The following is a 20,182-nucleotide window of genomic DNA, read 5'->3' on the forward strand; positions in this document are numbered from 1 at the left end:
GACTACGCAAGTGTGAGTGACAACCGGTTAAAAGCAGATTACCTGAACCAGCAAGTCAAAATCCAAGCATCTTCCAGAAATAATATATCTCATCTCAGCAGAAAGAAGTTTCCCAATGAGATAATTCAAACGTCAACCATTTCTCCGACCAAGTCATGAGATGAACAATACACAGAAAAGGGAAAACGGCACGGCTGATCTGGTTTCCCCCCAATTTTTATGTAACATTTTCCGTACACGTGCTCATCCTTCAGAGAAGAGCACAGGAGCTCAGGGAGGAGAGCGGTCCTGCTGAGAGCACAGGTGAAGGCGACACCTTCTGTTTCCGTGCGGGGTCAGGGTGCAGGTCTCGTTTCCAAAATGCCTGTGTCTTTAAGACACTCTGAGCCACCGGGAAGAAGCACGCACGTCATTCTATAAAAGAGGGCCCTGAACTCAAAAGATCAGTCTTGTTTCTACCACCCTATGTCTCGGTAACAAAGCCAACACACTCCTTAAAGAGTGAGGCCAAGAGATTTTGTGACATGTTCAGTTTCGTTCCAATACACTTTAGAACTTAGGCTTTAACTTTGACTACCTCACTTGCTCATAGAAATGTCTAAAAAGTGAAGAGGGAGATAAAGTCAAAAAAAACAAACAGGCCACACCTTCTCCATTCCATCGGTTCCCTCGGAAGCTGCTGGGAAAGCGTTGGATAAATAGAAGTAAATAAATTCTGATCCCCAGCACCTACAACAGGAATAAAGAGAAAGGCAGTTACAACATTTTTAGGTGAAAACGGGCAACATGGGCTCTGGAATTTATTGAGTTGCTAACTGTAGACAGTTTTATATTTAGCAAAATGACACCACAAAACAAGATCGTTCTATACCTTTAAATACTGATCCCAAAAATAAAAAAAACGAGTAAATAAATAACTGATCTCACCTGACACCCGTAACCCAGCTTCTCCCTTACGGCACCTCCACGAGGCAGGGACCCCTTTCCCCACGCAGAGAATGAGGATCAGAGAAGCGGAGCGCCCTGCCCAAGGCCACGGAGCTCAGGAGAGAGGGAGCTGGCTCCCTCCAGCTGCCTCCCGAGTCCGTGATCCACAGCCATCGCTTTCCTTGACTTCGTGAGACCAGCCACAAACGCCGTGCAGAAAAGGAAACCCCGAGAAGTGAACACGAATTTGTTCACTGAAACAGACTCGATACGCATCGACACGCTGGCAGGAGCTAAGACGTACAGCACACTGCCCGTGCACGTGACACACACCACACCCGGCGGGCCTCACTGACCGCTCAGACCGGCAGGCACCGACCTCGCCGGCCGGGAAGGTGACATGCAGGCGGCACGTGAGAGGCCGAGGCGCTCGGGCCACGGGGCTGCGGGCGGGGCCTAGTTATGAACCGGGTGCCCGACTTCGGGCCGCACGCTCGGGCTTAACTCGGCTCGGTCATCTCAGCCCTAACGCAACGCCAAGTCCATTAGCTCTCATTAAATCATAGCACGACCACATCATTCCGAAGCTAAAACAGAACCTTTTAACGTAGATGACTCAAACCCTTACGCTCGAGGATCCTCAAACTTGAAGCAAAACCATTACCCAAATTGCTTTCGTATTGATCTTAAGGAAATCATTGGGAATTGATGCGGGCCATTAACACAGTTGCTTGTTTTGCTATCGTGAACATTAAAAAAAACAAGACGAGACCAAACAAAACGCCTCCCCCAAACCACAGAACGGTATCAAGTCCCCGCTGAGAGGAGCGGTGTTTCCGGGCAGCGGAGCATCAGGGGCGGGGGCGAGGGGACCGGACACACGGGCGCTGACAGCCTGACCGCCCGGCCCCGGCTCCTCGCCAACGCCACCTACCTAACCAGCTGAGTCAGCCGGGGGACGCCGCCACCCTCCTGCGCCTCCGAGGACCATCTTCGAAGTAGGAAAATAATACCGAGGGCTGCGGCCACACAAATAACCTTGAACGAGGCCTGACACAAAGTATTTTGGGTTCTTCCTACTACATTTTTTGTTAAAACAAAAACCATTTTTATGTTTTACGTTCAGTTGGCAGCCACCTTAGAAATCATTAAAGAAAATATTCGGTTAGCGTCACATTTCTTACCGTGGACTGCCATTCCTACTGTCTCTCTAGAAGGTTCCAAGATTAATGTACAAAAATTACCACTCTTGTGCTAACGCGGCAGTAAGGGCAACCACACGGAAGCTGTGCCCTGTCTCACTGGTGTTCGTCCGTCCTCGTCCCAGAGCCTCCAGCGGACATACGTGTGGACACAGAGCGGAACGATGAAACGCCCCTTATGCCCCCCACCAAGCGAGCTCCCAGGAAAATCCTAACAGTGAAACTCATGTAAATGGAGACTGTAATTCTCTTGAATTCTCTCATGGAATAAATCTTTAATTTGTGTCCCAAATTTAATTTTAAAAGATTACAGGTCAACCAGCACAGTAACTGTGGGCTTAAATGTGACCGGCTGACCTCAGTGCCTGTTCTGAACTGAACCGTGTCCCCCCCACGAAAGTCATGTTGAAGTCCTAACCCCAGTAGCTCTGAATGGGACTGTATCTGGAGATCAGGTCTCTGAAGAGGCAATTACGTTAAATGACGTCTTTAAGGTCTTCGGGCCCTGATCCCATCTGACTGGTGCCCTTCTAAGAAAAGAAAATGTGAACGCACAGAGAGAGACACCAGGGATGTGACAAGACTGTGGGAGGACAGAGAGAAGACAGCTGTCTACATGGCAAGAAGGGAAAGCCTCAGCAGCAGACCCTACTGAGACCTTGATCTTGGACTCCCGGCCTCCAGAACTGCAAGTTTCGGTTGCTTCAGCCACAAAGGCAGCCCGAGCAGACAGAACCGTGCCCCCCGATTTACATCTGGAGACCAAATTCTTCTAACCCACTGAGGCTCTATCTACACTGTGGAACAAGAATAGAGAAAAGCTACCATGATGTTCCAGAATACACACCTATTATCAAAATTCTCTTCAACCTTCAGATCGAGGGTTATGGAAACCTGCGATGCCCCCTGAAAACGGGCTCTGGAGAGTCAGAGCACGAAAAGGGAAAGACAGGAGTTGAGGCTAAAACTCTTAATGAAATCTCAGCTAACGTGATAAGTAATTAGCAACACATGCTTTGTAGAGTCCCCAAATAGCCACAAAGTAGAAAAGTCCTTAGAGCTTTGAGGTCTGAATGGTAAGACAGACAGAACGTCCAAGCTGATGTTTCAACTTTAATCCCATGGGCAACAGAGGGAGAAACACCAAGGATTCAGTTCTGTGAAAGTAGCTACGGGGGCACCTGGGGGGCTCAGCCGGTTGAGGGCCGACTTCGACTCAGGTCGTGATCTCAGCAGTCCGTGAGTTCAAGCCCCACGTCGGGCTCTGTGCTGACAGCTCGGAGCCTGAAGCCTGTTTCGGATTCTGTGTCTCCCTCTGTCTTCCCCTCCTTCACTTGCACTCTGTCTCTGTCTCTGTCTCTCAAAAATAAACGTTAAAAAAATTATTTTAATAAAAAATAAATAAATAAAACATTAAAAAAAATTTTTTTAAGTAGCTACTAAAAGCAAAAATGAGGCTTAAGACTGATGTGCTCAAGTTTCGAGAACCCTGTTCAGGAAATTGTCCTGTTTACTTTTCCACCCTGAGAACCCTATTAAAAAAGTAAAGTCAAAGTATTTATTGCAACAACTAAGATCCCTGTGTATATGTGTGTGTGTGTGTGTGTGTGTGTGTGTATGTGTGTGGGGGGGGAGGGGGACAGGGGAGGGAGGGAAAGGGAGGAAGAGAGAGGGAGAGAGAGGGAGAGAGAGGGAGGGAAAGGGGAGACTTCAAAATAATTACTAAGGGTAATTCAAAGCATAACCCCATTAACATAAACCTCTCTCCCTGCATGTGTGACTACACGTATGACCCCGCTCTCGTCACTCCAGGGGACACGTGGAGACAGGAGGACCAGGGAGCACACAGTGGCCCCCACACCCATAGGCGGCTCCAGGGGGCCGCGGACCACAAGTCGCCCTCTGCGCCGGCTACTGCCTTGCCGGCAGGACCCTGGCAGGAGGGGGGAGAGGCGCATAGGCACAGGAGCCACTCAAATGTGAAGGGAAACATTGGGACAGTCACCTTGCTCTGAAGACAGGGCTGTAACCACCTGGGGCGCCGCCCAGACCCGCTGAGCAAAGTCCAGCTCAGACACCCCTAACAAAGGCGGGCAGAGTCCCAGGTTTCCGATTATATGAACCTGTTTTCCTATAATTTATGCCAGTAGTTAACTGGATTTTCTGTTACATGCTGTCAGATGACTGGCAGGACCTTCATTATTTCCTGAACTATTACTGTATTCTGAAATGTTTACGAGTATATGTTTATATGTATTAATCATGTTATTCAAAAGTTTTTATGCTAAAAGCAGATAGGGACTAACTAAACACAGAGTGAAAAAGAATTAAAAAATATGACTTCAGTGATTTAAGCATAAATGGGTCTTTTTCAACAAACTCAACATTTTTCTCAGACCTTTAAAACAGAAGGGCTTGGGGCGCCTGGGTGGCGCAGTCGGTTAAGCGTCCGACTTCAGCCAGGTCACGATCTCACGGTCCGTGAGTTCGAGCCCCGCGTCGGGCTCTGGGCTGACAACTCAGAGCCTGGAGCCTGTTTCCGATTCTGTGTCTCCCTCTCTCTCTGTCCCTCCCCCGTTCATGCTCTGTCTCTCTCTGTCCCAAAAATAAAATAAACGTTAAAACAGAAGGGCTTGGGAACTCAATTGTAGAGAAAGTAATTAGGAACTTATGCCAACATTAAAAAGACACTAACGTGTCCAATTTACAAAATATGACTTCAGATACAGATGTATCACTTCGATTTTAGATCACCGGCAGTAGGAAAACAGCTATTTTTGAAACAGCTCTCATCTTCAAAGAAGTCGATCACAACTAAAAATAGAAACCTGTCGGCTACAGTCTTTTCTGACCCAAGATGCGGTCGCTGAGATGAGAGTCTAACCAGAGCGTAACAGCAGCCCCAGATGCCCCACCCCCCACCTGACAACACCACGCGAGCGCCAGGCCAGCCACGAGCTGCCCACACAACCCTAGAGCATTTGTCCTACAGCAACCAGAAGAGCCGTACGACATTCACCTTCAATCACGTTGAGCACGAAGCCTTTATCTTAAGTCCACTACAACTACAAAGTCACAAAGTTATTTAGTGTCCAAATTTTTGAGACTCAGATTCTGAATTTTCTTTCTTTCTTTCTTTCTTTTTTTTTTTTCTTTCTTTCTTTCTTTCTTTCTTTCTTTCTTTCTTTCTTTCTTTCTTTCTCTCTCTCTCTCTTTCTTTCTCTTTCTCTTTCTTTCTTTCGAGAAAGAGGTGAGGTCATGACCTGAGCCGAAACCAAGAGTCAAACACTTAACCGACTGAGCCACCCAGGCGCCCCCAGAGTTTTCATTCGTAACAGTGGACAACAGCTGGAACAGAATCAACGTTAGGTTGACACTTACAGACTAGAGGACGTCAGGATGCCCTGCTTTGTGCAAAAATGCCTCAAACAAGACCGACAACTGGCACTTTACCCCCTGGGAGTCTCCGTCCAAAGCAAACCGTCCAAAGGGGTTCTATCTGAGGGACAAGATCACAGGGGTGTTTGCTTTCTGCATGTCAGGAATATGGGATGTCTCAACTAAAATAACATAAAGGTATTCTCTTTAACCTAAAAGAAAAACGCCCGTACCTACCTTCAAAAAGCTATAAATCTGATGTTCCTACGATGTTTATGCAACAATTTTTAAACGATTTTAGGACTCAATTATGACAGGAGGATTGAATTTGGCACTAAACGGTCTACAGAAAAAGTAGCATAAATTACCAAATGTGGTTTGAGTACTTGACAGCTATAAATTATGCCTCAGGGGAAACACAAGGCTAAGTTAAAAGTTACTTTCAGTTGGGAAGGACACAGGGTTTTCACACTTGTAGAACCGTTACTTCCCATGATTTTTTTTTTCCCCGAGACACGTGGGAAGGGCATTTCGGAATCTACGTCACGGTCCCGCCTGCCTCAGCCTGTGAATACGTTCCCTCACACGGCAAGGGTGCAGCTAGACAGGGCTGCTCCTCGGGTGATCTTAAACAAAGAGATTATCCCCGGATCCTCCGGGGAGGGCCAAGGTGCTCACAGGAGAGTAATTCAATGGGGGAGGAGGGAGGCAGCAGGGCCAGAACCAAAGAGGTGGCATCCTGAGAAGGACCCAACTGGTCACTGTTGCCTCTGAAGGCGGAGGAAGGGCCGTGAGCCGGACAACGCGGGCAGCCTCCAGACGCCGGCAAAGGACAAGGCAACGGATTCTCCCCCGGAGCCTCCAGAAGGAATCAGCCCGGCGGCCCCCTGATTTTAGCCCAATGAGACCCATTTCAGACTTCTGACCTCCACGACTCTAAAATAATATATTGTGTTCTTTTAAGGCACTGAGTCTATACAATTTGTTACAACACCACAAGAAAAATTAAAGCGCTTAATTTGCAACAACGACAAATTTTGCACAATATCTTTCTTCTGAGGTTCTAGGAGGGCTTGCTAAGCTACAGGCGGTTTGGCACCAGGTGAGAGCTGGCTACAAGAAGTCAGAGAGGGGCCGTCCATTTACTGTCCAAACACAGCACAGTGCACCGGGGACACCCTCAGCACTGGGCACACGCGCTCTGCACTCGCAAGCCGGCCCGAGGAGAGAAGGCCACTCCGCAAATGGAAACTGAGGCCCGAGCAGGTGCATCTCCCTAACCTGCCCGAGGTCAAGCAACCAATAAGCCTCAAAGCTGGGACTGACTCACCTCCAGGCAGCCTGGCTCTGCACTCAACATTCTTCTCTACGGCTCTGGGTTGCGTCTCTATTTCTTAATTTTATTGTGTGCTGATTAATCTGCAGACAGGCTCTGTCGATGCTGCTTGGCTGAAGATACAGGTTCCGGGAGACACTTCCTTCCCTCAACAGTGAACATTTCTGTCATTTGCTTACCAGTCACCAGCCCTTAAACATGCAAAGCTATGAAATCTTAACACAGAAGTATAAAAGGATCGGGACACTATAACCATGAGAGAGTTGCAGAGAAAAACAAAAGGTTCAGCCAATTTGCAGCTGATGGGTAGCTTCCCTCATAATTAATACGTGTATTTTCAAGCTCAGTATTTTTAGTTGCAGATTGATGTTGGGTAAAAGATCTTAAATAAAGCTTTTAAATATCTGTTGATACAAATTTCTCATACAGTATAATTGTTCTTCGAATTCTTTAGTATAATCTTAGTAAAGGGAAATAGTAACTACTCCAATAAAACACTCCTCTCACTTGATCTCAAGCTCTCGAAGACGTCCAGATTATTTTAGCCTGTTAGCAAAGCGGGTGTCCTCGACAATCTAACGGGCAACGTCTTATCTTAAAAGCATTAGACTTAGCCTGCGGGACTCCACAGGTTCCCGCACGGACGGGTGGCCAAGACGGGACGGGCTGTAACTCAACGTGAATGAGTGCCGGTGAGAGACCGAGGAGCCTGCGTTTGGAGGCCTGGGTGCCCCGCTCTGAGGCCCTCCTCGCCGGGACCCTGGAGGCGGCCAGCTGTGGGGTGCCTGGACTAGGGACGGATGACCAATGTCGAGGCCCTTCCAAGCGAGGGATTAGATGATTCTACCTTTGAACAAATACGTCAAAGGAAATATATAACGTATCTAGCCTTTGCCTTACAGAAAAATCTTCAGAAAGAGCCACTCTTCGGGTGTGCGGTTAACGAACGCAAGCTACGGTTCAGCAGCCGGCAGCGTGTTCCCGTCTGAAAACGGGGGGCTGAAGAGAGAGCACCGTCAGTGACCCGAACACCGCATGCACTTGCCCACAGACCATACATGACTCCGTTGCTCAACAGCTTTTCGGAGAACGGACTTTCAAACGGACGATAAAAACGTCCAAGGTCACAAGCGGGGAGGGAGGTCCCGCCAGCCCGTTCAATCATGTGTAAAGCGTATTTGCTATACTTCCTGTACCATGTCAGCACAGTAATGAAAATTAATGAATGCTTCAAACCGGTAGCTCTTTCGTGGGGAAACCTAATGTCAGATGCATAGTCACAGGATATAGAAACCCTCCCCCGTGGTCCTCCCCGAGTATCTGCACATACAAGGTTTTCACATTTGGGGACTGGAAGTGGGGAGTGAGGTTAATGAGAAAAAACAAAGAAGATCCAGAAGTCATTCAGATTCTAGAAGCAGAAACCCAGGTGTAGTCTGTCCTGTAAGATGGGCAACTGACCCCTCGCTGCTGCGTATAAACACTGCCCTCCCTTCATCGCGAGGCGCATGCTTGGGAAGCAAGTGAGCCCTCCCTCCCACAGCGCTGCACCACAGAGGCCAAGCGTAAAGAAAAGTAATTTCCCACAGTCAACATGATGGGGATGATGGAGAGCTCCCTTGTCGGGTCGTCCGCCGTCCTGCCAAAATACAGATGTTAAATCACGAGTCGTGTATCCTGCCCCTCCAGCACTGGAGTTCAAGGCACACCCACTGCACCCTGCTCTCACCGCTGTGACGTGTGCACGTGGCCGCTCTCCACGCCGCTCTTCTCTCCCCCAGCAGCCGGTCTCTAGAACAGTTACTACCCCGGGTGTGATCAAAGGGGAAAAACACAATCTACGCTAGCAGTAATCGAGTTGTGTGCCGCGGGAGAAAGCAGGAAAGGAACCACAGCCAACACGCAGAGACTACGCACAAGAAATAAAGCCCCAAAGTCGCCTTCCTTTTTGACATGAAGACAATTTAGCACACGCCAAGAGCGCCAAATGTTCGAGTAAACAATTCTAACCAGGACAACAGTCCCCTTCTCTGGCATTCACGGATCGAACGCGGCCTAAAACTCAGGAGATGAAACATAAAAAGAAGACTGGATGAGTGCATCTAAATAAAGAACACTGAAGAGTTAGCCCTTGTCGGTTTACATATTTTTAAATAAAGAAAATATGGAGAGGTGGCTCAGTAGGTTAAGCCTCCAACTCTTGATTTCGGCTCAGGTCATAATCATGGTTCGTGGGTTCGGGTCCCACGTCGGGCTCCGCTTCGGATTCTCCCCCTGCCCCCTCTCTCTCTCTCTGCTCTTCTTCTGCATATGCACGCACTCTCAAAATGAACTTAAAAAAATTTTTTTTAGTTAAAAAAAAAAAAAGAAAAGAAAATACGAAATGACTGTAGCAGTCTGAATCACACACAGCATTTACGAGTTCAAGAGATCATGCCTGCCACAGGCCCGCCCCTGCTCTGGGGCTTTGGAGACAAGGGCTCCTAAAACGGCTCTTCCCCTAGGGTTCCCAAAGACCACCTTCTCAGTGAGGTCCAGCTGTAGCTTCCAAAGGGCGCACCATCATGGAGGGGAATTTGGCAACACCTAGCAAAATCACGTGTTTTCCGTAGCCCCGGCAATCCCTGAAGGGACCTATCCCAACAGACACACGCACAAAGCTGTTTGATTCAGGACTGTATGAAACAGCAAAATACAAAACCATTTCTCTCCCCGGATGGGGGCCAAGGAGAACAAACCACGGAATGGCTACATAACAGAGTTCTGCGGGACTGAAAACACCAACAGGAAAGATCTCCAGGAAATGTTGAGAAAAAAAGCGAGGGGGGGAATGTGTGTGTGTGGTCTGCAATCTCCTACCCCAGAAAGGGAAGTACAAATACGTATGAATTTTTTTTATGGAAGGAGAATACTTGGAGAAGGAAGGGACAGGGTGGAGAGGAGCCAAGTACACACTGCCTTCTTGTCCATACACCTTGCTTGGAAGATACGATTTTGAAAGCAGGTACGTATTTCACATTATTACAAAACAAGGTTAAACTTCTAAAAAGCTTTCCCTAAAAACGTCAGAAAAAAATACAACAAATGAAGTTAAATGTATGCGCGGTGGGCAGTATAAGCACCAAGAAAGAAGTCGGACAAGGGAGGCAGTCTGACTGCGCTCCTAGTGGGATATATCCAAACATCAGAGAGCTATTAAAAATGTTTTAACTCGGTGTTCACGAGTCACTGTCGACGGCTGAGTGAAAGAGACCGCGTTAAGTGGCTCCCTGGGCCTGCAGCAGCCCCATCACCAAGGTGTTTGTTAGAAATGCCCGTTCCCAGGTCCACCCCTGACCCGCTGAGTCAGAAATTAGGGTGGAGCGCGGGGTCAGGTTCTAACAAGCCCTCTAGGGGATTCTGATGCAGCTCTCGCTCTACCTCTCTCATCCCCAAGTACCCACAGAACGGGGGGGGCGGGGGGGGAAAGAAAATTGGAAGAGAGAGCAGTTAATTAAACCTCAAAAGAGAGACAGAGGGAAACCGGGATCTGAAGACAGACCAGAAGAGCATTGAGCTCAAAACCCTACCGGTATACTAATTAATTCAAAGATTAAAAAAAAAAAAAAAAAAGACATTGAAAATGTAAACACCAGGGCGCCTGGGCGGCTCAGTCAGTTAAGCATCTGACTTCAGCTCAGGCCATGATCTCACAGTCATGAGACGGAGACCTGAGTTGGGCTCAGCACAGAGCACGGAGCCTGCCTGGGATTCTCTCTCTCCTTCTCTGTCCCTCCCCAGCTCATTCTCTCTCTTTCTCAAAATAAGTAAATAAACTTCAAAAAATAAAAGTCCCGGTCTTTCAGAGATATGCTGTCTTGAAAGGCACACGCTGTCTTCGCTCCGGCTGCCATGACAAAATACCACGACAGGAGTTGTTTTCTCCCAGTTCTGGAGCCCGGAAGTCCAAGATCAAGGTTCTGGCCATTCAGTTCCAGGTGTCTGATTTCTTCCCGGTTGGTGCCTCGCCCGTCCTGGTGCTCAGTGGCCTTTCCTTGCCGTGCAGGAGGAGGCAGGGCGCGTGCTCGCCCCCTTCTCATAGGCCTCTGACTCCATCCCCGGGGCCTACATCCCCTCCTAACCCGCTCACCACCCAAAGACCCCCGTCTCGCAATACTGCCACACTGGGGAGTGGGGCTCCCACCTAGGAACTGCGGGGAGGGGAGCCAAACCTTTGGTCCATAACACGTACACTTACGGATAAGTGTATACACTTGGGATTTGCTTCGGAAATAACACGGGATTAGGGGGATGGGGGTTTGGACGTGCGAGACTGGCCAATCCGTCCAACTGCTGAAGTTGGGTGACAGGTTGGCGGGGTTCCTTTACCCCGTTCTTACTACTTTTGTACACGTTTGCCAGTCTCCATACTTGCAATAAAAAGTTGAAATGCTACAGTTCTCCCACTTCCCTTCCCCTTTTCTTTTTTCCCACAGCACGTAGCAACAGTTACGTAATTTACTGCACATGCGTACTGTCTACCTCCTCTTGCTGGAATGTAGGCTCTACGAGGGCTGGGGTCTGTGCTCACGGATGCGCCTGCACACATCACCGCTGCGGAGCCCAACCCTACACCAGACAGCCAGGGCCCCGCGGCACAGGGCACCCTGCAGCAGAGAGTAACGCCAAGTGCTGGGGTCCGAATACGCTGCCAGGCTATGAATGCAACTTTAGAACGGATGAGATCACACTGAGGATTTCTAGCGCGGCTGACTTACTCGGTTCTGAGACTTAGGAAGCGAGATTTTTATTTCACTTAACTCTATGGCAAAGGATTTCTCTGAGGGGTAATTTTAGAGACAAGTCCCCCCCTCAGTGTGGCAGACGGTGTCTGCCTCCCCACCTACTTGGTAAAGTCGTGGCACGGGAGGAGGCCGATCCTCGCTGTGCCATCAAATACTGAGGGACCCTGGTCGGGCACAGCCGAACCCGCCCTGGCGTCTTCACCTTCAAAATGACCCGACGGCCCATCCTATTTTCACCTCCACACTTAGAAACCTACTAACTGATCCACTGATCCAAAAGTGCCCGTAAATGGGGAGCTGTGAAGCTAGTAAAAATCACTACCTGAAAAGGTTATTCTTAGTTCCAAGGCTCTACCTAAAATTTTAGCTCTAAAATGTACACAATTACTTCTGAATGCTAAACAGACCTGTTGAAAACAAGAAACATTCCAAACTTACAATAGTTCCCAGTGAAACCAAGGTCTAAACCTGTTGTCAGTTTCCTCATAATTTCTCTGCTCACTTTCTTTAAAATTTTGCAAACAAGGACCTAAAAGAACATGAAGGAACAAAACACCACGGAACACAAGCACAAGAAGCTAACTAAAGGCACTGACCGCCCAGGGGAAAATAACAAAGGAGAGAGACATTACCAAAAACGTTCAGTTTTTCCAAGAGACCATCCCACCTCGTGCCAACATCTAGAGCCCCAAATCCCAGATGCCGAGGAATCATTCCCCTGGTCAAGAGAACGGCAAAGACAAACCTCTACGACCGAGGCCGCGTTACACAACCAGGGAAGCGCGAGGGACGTTGGCTGATGTGCGCCCGGATGCCAACGCAGACACTGAGGCAGGGAACGAACTCGGCCCCCCGACGACCTGTCCACCTCCCGAACCCCTAAACCTGCGGCTGGGATCTTACTTGGAAAAAGGATTTGTAGATGGAATGAAGTTCAGGATCTCAAATGAGATCACCCCAGATCATCCGGGTGGGCGCTACATCCCACGACACGCGTCCCGATAAGAGATAGGGGAGCAAATGCAGAGAGAGACGAACCACGCGAGACAAGGCGGACCCAGGACAGAGACGAGAGAGGCGCAGCTACGAGCCAAGGGATGCCAGGGGCTGCTGGCGGCGTGCAGAGGCAGGAAGGGTCTTCCCCAGGAGCCGCAGGAGGGAGCACGGCCTACAGCACCTCGCTTTTCCACTTCCGGTCTCCAGAACTGCAGGAGAACAGATTTCCATGGTTTTAAGCCGGCAGGTTTCCGATAATCTGTTACAACAGCCCTAGGAAACTAAGGTATATGGCATAAAATACAAAATAGAATGCACATTTTTTCCTAGCACCATTCCAATTCGTGTTTTAGTCATGTTTTGGGCTATACCTCTTAAATGTCAAAGTAAACGCAGCTGAACATGCAACTCAGAAGCGGTCCAGTCATCAATAAACACATAAGAAGAACTAATCATCAGGCAAATGCACCGCCAAACAACTACAATGAACTTGGACTGAACAAAGAGATCCTGGATACGATATCAACAGAGCCACCCAAAAGTAAAAAAATTAACAATGAGACTTCATCAAAATTAAAAATGTTTGTACTCCGAAAGACAGCATTCAGAAAATTAAAGACCGCCAAAGATTAGAAAAAAATATTCGCAAATCATGGATCTGAGAAAGGACAAGTATCAGAAAATACAATGAACGCTTATAACTCAACGATAATCTAATTTAAAAAAGGGCAAAACAGGAGCTCTTGTGTGGCTCAGTCGGTTAAGCGTTCGTCTCCTGACTGTGGCTCAGGTCATGCTCTCTGTTCAAGAGTTCAAGCCCCACATCGGGCTCCGTTCTGACAGCACAGAGCCTGCTTTGGATCTTTACTCTCTCTGTCTCTCTCTCTCTCTCTGACTCTCCCTCACTCATGCACACATGGGGGCACTGTCTCTCTCAAAAAATAATAAACTTAAAAAAAAAAAAGGGCAAGGTGGCTGGGTGGCTCAGTCAGTTAAGCATGTGACTTCGGCTCAGGTCATGATCTCACGGTTCCTGAGTTCGAGCCCCGTGTCAGGTTCTGTGCTGACAGCTCTGAGCCCGAAGCCTGCTTTGGATTCTCTCCCTCTCTCTCTCTCTCTCTCTCTCCCTCTCTCTGCCCCTTCCCCACTTGTGCTCTGTCTCTCTCAAAAATAAACAAACATTAAAAAAAATCAAAAAAGAAAAGGACCAAATATCTGAATAAACATTTCACTAAAGAAGATATACAAAAGGCTACTAAGAATTGGCAAAAATGCTCAACTTCACTAGTCGTGAGGGAAATGCAAATTAAAACCAAAATCAGACACCACGTCACGTGTGCTGGGATGGCTCTAATAAAAAAAAAAAAAAAAAAACACCGACAGGTGTGTGTCCACGGGCATACAGAGCTTCTGGAACCCTCGCACACTGCTGGTGGCCATGGCTAAGCACTACAGACACTTTGGAAAAAAACTGAGCAGTTTCTTAAGAAGTTAAACATAAGCTTATCACACAACACAGCAGCTCGGCTCCTAAGAATCCCCCACAAAAAATGACAACAGGTCCACACAGATAGACCTGCAAATGCTCCAGCCACACTATTCTTAACAGCCAAAAAGCGGAAACACTCCGAACGTCCACCAGCTGGGGAACAGCCCAACAAGACGGGGTCCATCCCTCGGGCGGCCCGCTAGCCACAAATGAAAGGAACGGACTCCAGACGAAGGCACAGCCTCCAAGGACGGGGACGATCAGCCTCCAGACACCGCTGAGGACAAAAAGGCAGCCACAAGGCTGCACGCCACGGGATTCCGTCTGGACGAAACGTCTAGAAAACACCAGTGTAGAGGGACAGCTGATGCACGGTCCTGGAAGGGTCCGAGCGAGGGAAGTGCACGCCGGGACTTCTCTTATAGCGGGCTCGCCCGAACCCCAGGGAGAACCGGCTTCAAAGGGCTGGGGCGGAGGCGGGGAGGCGGCGGGGAGGCCGCTGGGGCAGAGCCGGGAGAGCAACGCTGGCTGGTGCTCAGGGGAGTGACAGCAAAGGTGGGAGAAGTGGCTGGATTGGAGATAAATGTCAGAGGTCAACAACGACTGTGGGCAGCCTGACTGCCAGTTGTGGGAGAAAGAGAGGAGTCCTCAATGTTCCGCTGAAAAACCAAATATTCTCTGCGACCGAACACCGAGCGCACGTGCATACACGTGCACTCCCGCCCAGAGCAGTTACAGAGGAAAGACGCCCGCACGGGAGGGAGCAAGGCCAAGGCCGCACAGGGCACAGGGTGGCAGAGGCTCAGGGAGGCGGGAGCGACCGGTGCGCCCAGGGGACCAAAGGCCGGCGGCCGGTGGCGGCGGGACGGGAAGCGCCAGGCACCGGAGGCGGCGGGGGACCAGCACCCCGTGACCGCACACACCGAACCCTGCGGCTCCCGGGAGCACACGCTCGGACGACCGGCCAAAAGCTTTCTGAGACGAGCAGCGCTTCCGCCCGTCCCTTGCACGCCCGCAGAAGGCGGCCCCCCCAGGCCGCCGGTCCCCACCAGCGTGCCAGGCCGCCCCGTGCTCCGCTCCTCTCTGGGCACACGCGGTCGTGACGTCCGCCGGACTGGACTACCTCGTCCCGGCAGAGCTTAGGAACGAAAATCAGACCCTGGAGTTTCACCTGCATAAACCAAATCACACTTCACTGGAGACTCTTCACAAACACATCCTGTAAATCGGGCCTGTAAGCAAATCCAAACAGAAAAGGAACTTTACTTCTACATCATCCTTTCAAATCCACCCTAGAGGTAACACACTAGTAACGTGGGTTTCCAAGCCATGTACCCTGGTGCCTCCCGGTACCGCAGCAAACCCACAGAGGCCCCATCACACAGTATTCTGAATTTATGAGGAAGACAGCAGTGCTGAGAGGTACTGAACCCCACTCGAGGTATTCAGTTTCAGTATCAGGTCCTGCTACATTCCTTTCAAAGACATCATTATATCATAAAACAGGGTGGTTGCCAGGATAAAAGGAAAGTACCATAAACCCCCCCCCCCCACACACACACACAGGATGGCATTGTCCAATCCGACTCCCAAGCTACAGAAGTTGTACAGTGCCCAACAGGTACAACCATCCCATTTATGTTACTGTGGTTGGTTATCTAAGAATGAAAATGAAAATGTTTCCTCTAATTTATGTGTATTATTTTCTCAAATAACTACCATTAAGACATAATACTTAATAAAATTATTTGGACCTAACTAATAAGTGGAATTACGAAGTGTTCTTTTCTTTTTAAATTTTTTGTTTAACGTTTATTCATTTTTGAGAGACAGAGCATGAGTGGGCTCCAGGCTCCAGGTTCCGAGCCGTCAGCACAGAGCCCGACGCGGGGCTCGAACTCACGGACCGCGAGATCACGACCTGAGCGGAAGTTGGACGCCCAAATGACCGAGCCACCCAGGTGCCCCTGAAGTCTTCTTCCTAACTTAGAGATACCATGAAAAAATTACTGAGACGCTAAAGGCACTGTGAATAAAGAAAAGTTTAGAAATCACTGCTTGCTGGTTAACTTTTCTTGCACGTTGGTTCTTCTTCTGAGCGCTTATCGACCCTATGAGATTGGTACTATCACCATCCCTACTTCCCAGATGAGGAAGAGACCGTGACGTGCTCTAGGTCATGCGTGGAAGACCTACCCGTGTTAAGCACGCACACATACACGACACACAAACTGCAGGGTGAGAACCTCTGGTACCTCCTTCGGTCCCTGCCCTCCAAATATACCTCACGGAACAGCGGGAGGTTCCCTAAGGACAGATGTTTCTCCCACATCTCCACTACTGATTCACTACTGGCTTAAGAATTTAGGGCCGCCTGGGGGGCTCAGTCGGTTGAGCGTCCGACTTCGGCTCAGGTCACGATCTCGCGGTTCGTGGGTGTGAGCCCCGCGTCCGGCTCTGTGCTGACGGCTGGGAGCCTGGAGCCTGCTTCGGATTCTGGGTCTCCGTCTCTCTGCCCCTCCTCTGCTCCTGCTCTTTCTCTCAAGAATAAATAAACATTAAAAAAAAAAATTTAATATGGACCAAGACCTACATTTATGTGCATCAATTTAAGTTACTTTTCTGGTACTCAAACTGAGACAGTGATTAAATCACAAGCATCATACTTTCAGGGTGGGTGGAAAATTACAACGTGCAAATTTAAAAACCATAGGGGATGGGGGATCAAACTCCAACCAGGTTCAAAGCATTTACATACGTGCTCGTTTTTGTCGCCTTTTCCCCCTTTCAAAATGTATAATGTCAGATGTAAACCCCAACCAAATACAGAGATTCAGAAAAATAAAGTACGCACCCTAAGAAGTGACTGGTCAGATCATCTGGATGAAGCACTATTATTTTTCGAATACTGTGCACTTCCAGGTGGAGAGACAGTATGTGCCATTTTAGGCGTGATGCCAGCAGTCAGCAAAGAAACAGCACAAATCAGTAGAATTACACTAACTCTGCCAACTAAACGAGAGCTGGGAAAGGAACATATCTTTCCCGACATACCTTTGGAACAGAAACCTAAGTCTTCATTCCACAGTAGACAACTGACCCAGTGGCCGGGGGGGGGGGGGGGAATCTAAGCCCCAACTTAAAATTAGATCAAATAAAACTGCTGGGTTTGTTTCAGACTGTGCATCTTTCGTGATTAATAACTTATCCTACAGGTATTCAAACCGCTCCGATCGGGGAACTCGTCACGCTATTAAGCACCACTACCCGCTCGGCCGACCTCCCTGTGCATTGCGTTTCTCTGGGATTTACTAACTTAGCTAGTCCCGGGTCTAGACACACCCCCTGCTGAGGGAGTCGGGAGGAGGAAGTGAGCAGCAGGCTCAGAAACTGCTAGTGACGGGCTGAAGGTCAGGATGCTTTACAGGCAGCTTCAGAATCTTATCAAAAAAACCCAGCCAGCTTGCCAAGTGATAACGCAGCCTACTTACCCGAGTCTCTGGGCGCTCTCCGCCCTTCTCCTGGCCACGTACGTACAAGCACTTCCTAAACTTGCCCGACCCAGCCCCACCCCACATTCTCGTCAGGAAGGTCCTCACGATTCACTTCCACTGAAAGTGAGCCGTCCCAAGCTGTACGAGAAACATCAAAACCAAGCACAGGCTCTGCCTTCGCCAGAAAAGGAACGAGGCCTGACCTCCCAGGTGCGGGGCGGCCCAGAGGCCAACAGACGTGGAGAACAGAAGCGCTGCAAACTAAGACGGGTGAGTACGATCGAGAATCTGAAGAACACGCAGCCTGGGGGGGATCCTGTCTACGGCTGGGACTACCAGCTCCTCCCTGCAAAGCCGGGCCCGGAGAAGGGACCAGACAGGTGCCGCCCGGAGCGTCAGCCCCTGGCACGAAACACCAAGCTAGCTTCACGTGTGAACGGGGAAGCCACGTCTCCTAGAACGTGGCACGTTTAAAGGGACCTTTTTTACTTTCCCAGCGAACATTCTCTCAAGCCTCCTGACCGGCTGTGTGCCTTTTCAGACACTTACTCTGTGTGCTTTCCACACAGGGGACAAGCCTTCGTGACAAACCTGCCGGAAAGGAGAGCGTGTCCTCTAGCGGTCACGCGCGTGTGCATAAAAGCGAACATCCAACACCCCTGTGGACCGCTGTCCTTCGGGGTAACAGTTCACGCACGAAGTCAGGACACCCAGGAGCTTTCCCTCCAGGAAGGTGCTTACAGAAGACAAGCCAAGGGGCAGAAGCTGTAATTAGATTCTGGGGATCCCCCAGCGCTCCCAGCGCCCCGCACTTGGGGGAGGCCTTTCCAGGATCTGGATTACTCGGACACGGTGAAGACCGCGGCCAGCCCGGCCCCTCCTCCCGGAGGGTTCAGAGCGCAGGGCCTCCGCAGGGCCACACGCACCTGTCCTCCCGGGCTGAAGGTGTGCGGGTGCAACACCTTGAGTAAGACTTTCAGGTGACAGATACTCCAGGGAAGAAAACAGCTATTGCTGAACCACGCCAGGGTCCAAATTCAGAGCAGACGCAGCCCGTCTCCCTGAGGTCTACCACGTCACGACGAGCAGCCCGCTTCAACCTTAAACACGCCACCTCTCAGGGTCCGACGAGAGGGCGCACACAGGAGCGCGTCCTAACCAGAAAAGGAGAATAAAGGGAGGAGACGGGAGGTGCTCAAGGCCCACACAGCAGACTCCATTAGGGCCTGGGCGCCCCGACTGTGCTGCAGAAGAAGACCACTGGCAACGAACTGAACACCGTCACAGGTCAAAAATCCTAACAGCCTGAAACACCTCCCTGCAAGACATCAAAACGTCAGCCGACCTTTCGACATCTCCTCTAGCCTCCGTGTTCCTTTAAGCATCTAACCCTAAAGTTCCCGTAAAAAGTAGAATTTTTCTTTCTGCAAAGCAAACGGGCCCCGCGTGCATGCCTAGATGTGGCGCACGCCCGACAGGGAGCCACCCGTCTGGCTGTCCCGAGAGCGAGCCGGCCAGGGGGACGCTCCCCCGTGCCTCACCCGTGCAGCGGGTCTGTCCTCTGGCCGCGGGGAGGGCTCGCGGGTAACGCGCCCGGAACTGGGGGTGGCTCGCAGCCCAGCTCGGCCGGCAGCTGTCAGGCCGGTGGCCGCACACTTCGCACCGCTGCGACCCATCACCGGCGTCGTGTGCTCGGTCTCCCACTACGTCTACCACTTCCCGGAGCGAAGTGCGCACGCACGCAAACTTCGTCCACGCTCGCAACTCTCAGAGCCACGAGACCCTCCCACGGGAGCGAAGGGGACGGCGGGCGGGAAGGACAGGTCCGCCCCCACTGGGAAGGCCGGTCCCCTCCGCGCGCGGGGCCGCCTGCCAAGCCTCGGGGCTGCACGGGGCCGCACGGCGGGGCCCCCCGTTCCGCGCCCGCGATTCCGGGGCGCGCGCGCCTCCCGGGGGCCGTCCAAGTGCAGCGGCCCCGGCCCGCCAGGCCGTCCCGGCGGGGTCGGAGGTCGCCTTCCCGCTCGGAGGGCCCCGCCGCAGCCTCCGCCCCGGCCACACCTCCGTTCCAGGAAGCGGCCGGGCAGGGAGCGCGGGGGCCGGGCCGCAAGGGCCGGGGGCTGGGGACGGGAGCCCGCGCCGGGCGGCCCCGCAACGGCCGCCGCCCCCTCCCGCGCCGACGGGACTCACAGGTGACGATGGGCTTGTTCTCCATGGTGTAGATCACCGGCGGCAGCGGCGCCTCAGGGGCGTCCATGGGCGTCCGCCGTCACCGGCCCGGCCCCCCGCGCCCCATGGGCAGCCCCGAGGCCGCGCCGGGCCAGCCCGAGCCTGAGCGGCGCCGCGACAGGGAGGCCCGCCCGGCCGCGCGAGGCAGCTCCCGAGCCGGCCGCCCGCCGCCGCCGCCGCCGCCGCCCGCCGGCCGCTCCACTTCCGGTCCCGGCGCCGCCGCGCTACCGCTTCCGGGGCGCGCGGCTTAAAGGGGAGGCCTCCGGGCCGGGGGCGGGCGCTGTCCTCCGACAGCCGGGGGGCGGGGCGGGGGGCGGGCCCGGCGCGGCCCTGCGGGGCTCCCACGTGCT

The 20,182-nt window shown here is 51.3% G+C and overlaps 1 protein-coding gene across 2 annotated transcripts in view; it reads right to left on the minus strand.

The window, feature by feature from the left end:
* TRAPPC10 (trafficking protein particle complex subunit 10) overlaps positions 1–19,932 on the minus strand; it is an 86,460-nt gene extending 66,528 nt beyond the window's left edge. For both annotated transcript variants that reach the window (XM_042903268.1, XM_042903267.1), the window contains exons 1-2: positions 19,794–19,932; positions 648–729 (exon numbers count right to left, since the gene is read on the minus strand). In XM_042903268.1, the coding sequence (XP_042759202.1) occupies positions 648–729; positions 19,794–19,860 (149 nt within the window). In that variant the 5' untranslated portion in view covers positions 19,861–19,932. The remainder of the gene's footprint in view (positions 1–647; positions 730–19,793) is intronic.
* Between the last annotated feature and the right edge of the window lie 250 nt (positions 19,933–20,182).

The sequence above is a fragment of the Panthera leo genome, chromosome C2 (genome assembly GCF_018350215.1).
Source record: "Panthera leo isolate Ple1 chromosome C2, P.leo_Ple1_pat1.1, whole genome shotgun sequence".
Classification (NCBI taxonomy): Eukaryota; Metazoa; Chordata; class Mammalia; order Carnivora; family Felidae; genus Panthera; species Panthera leo.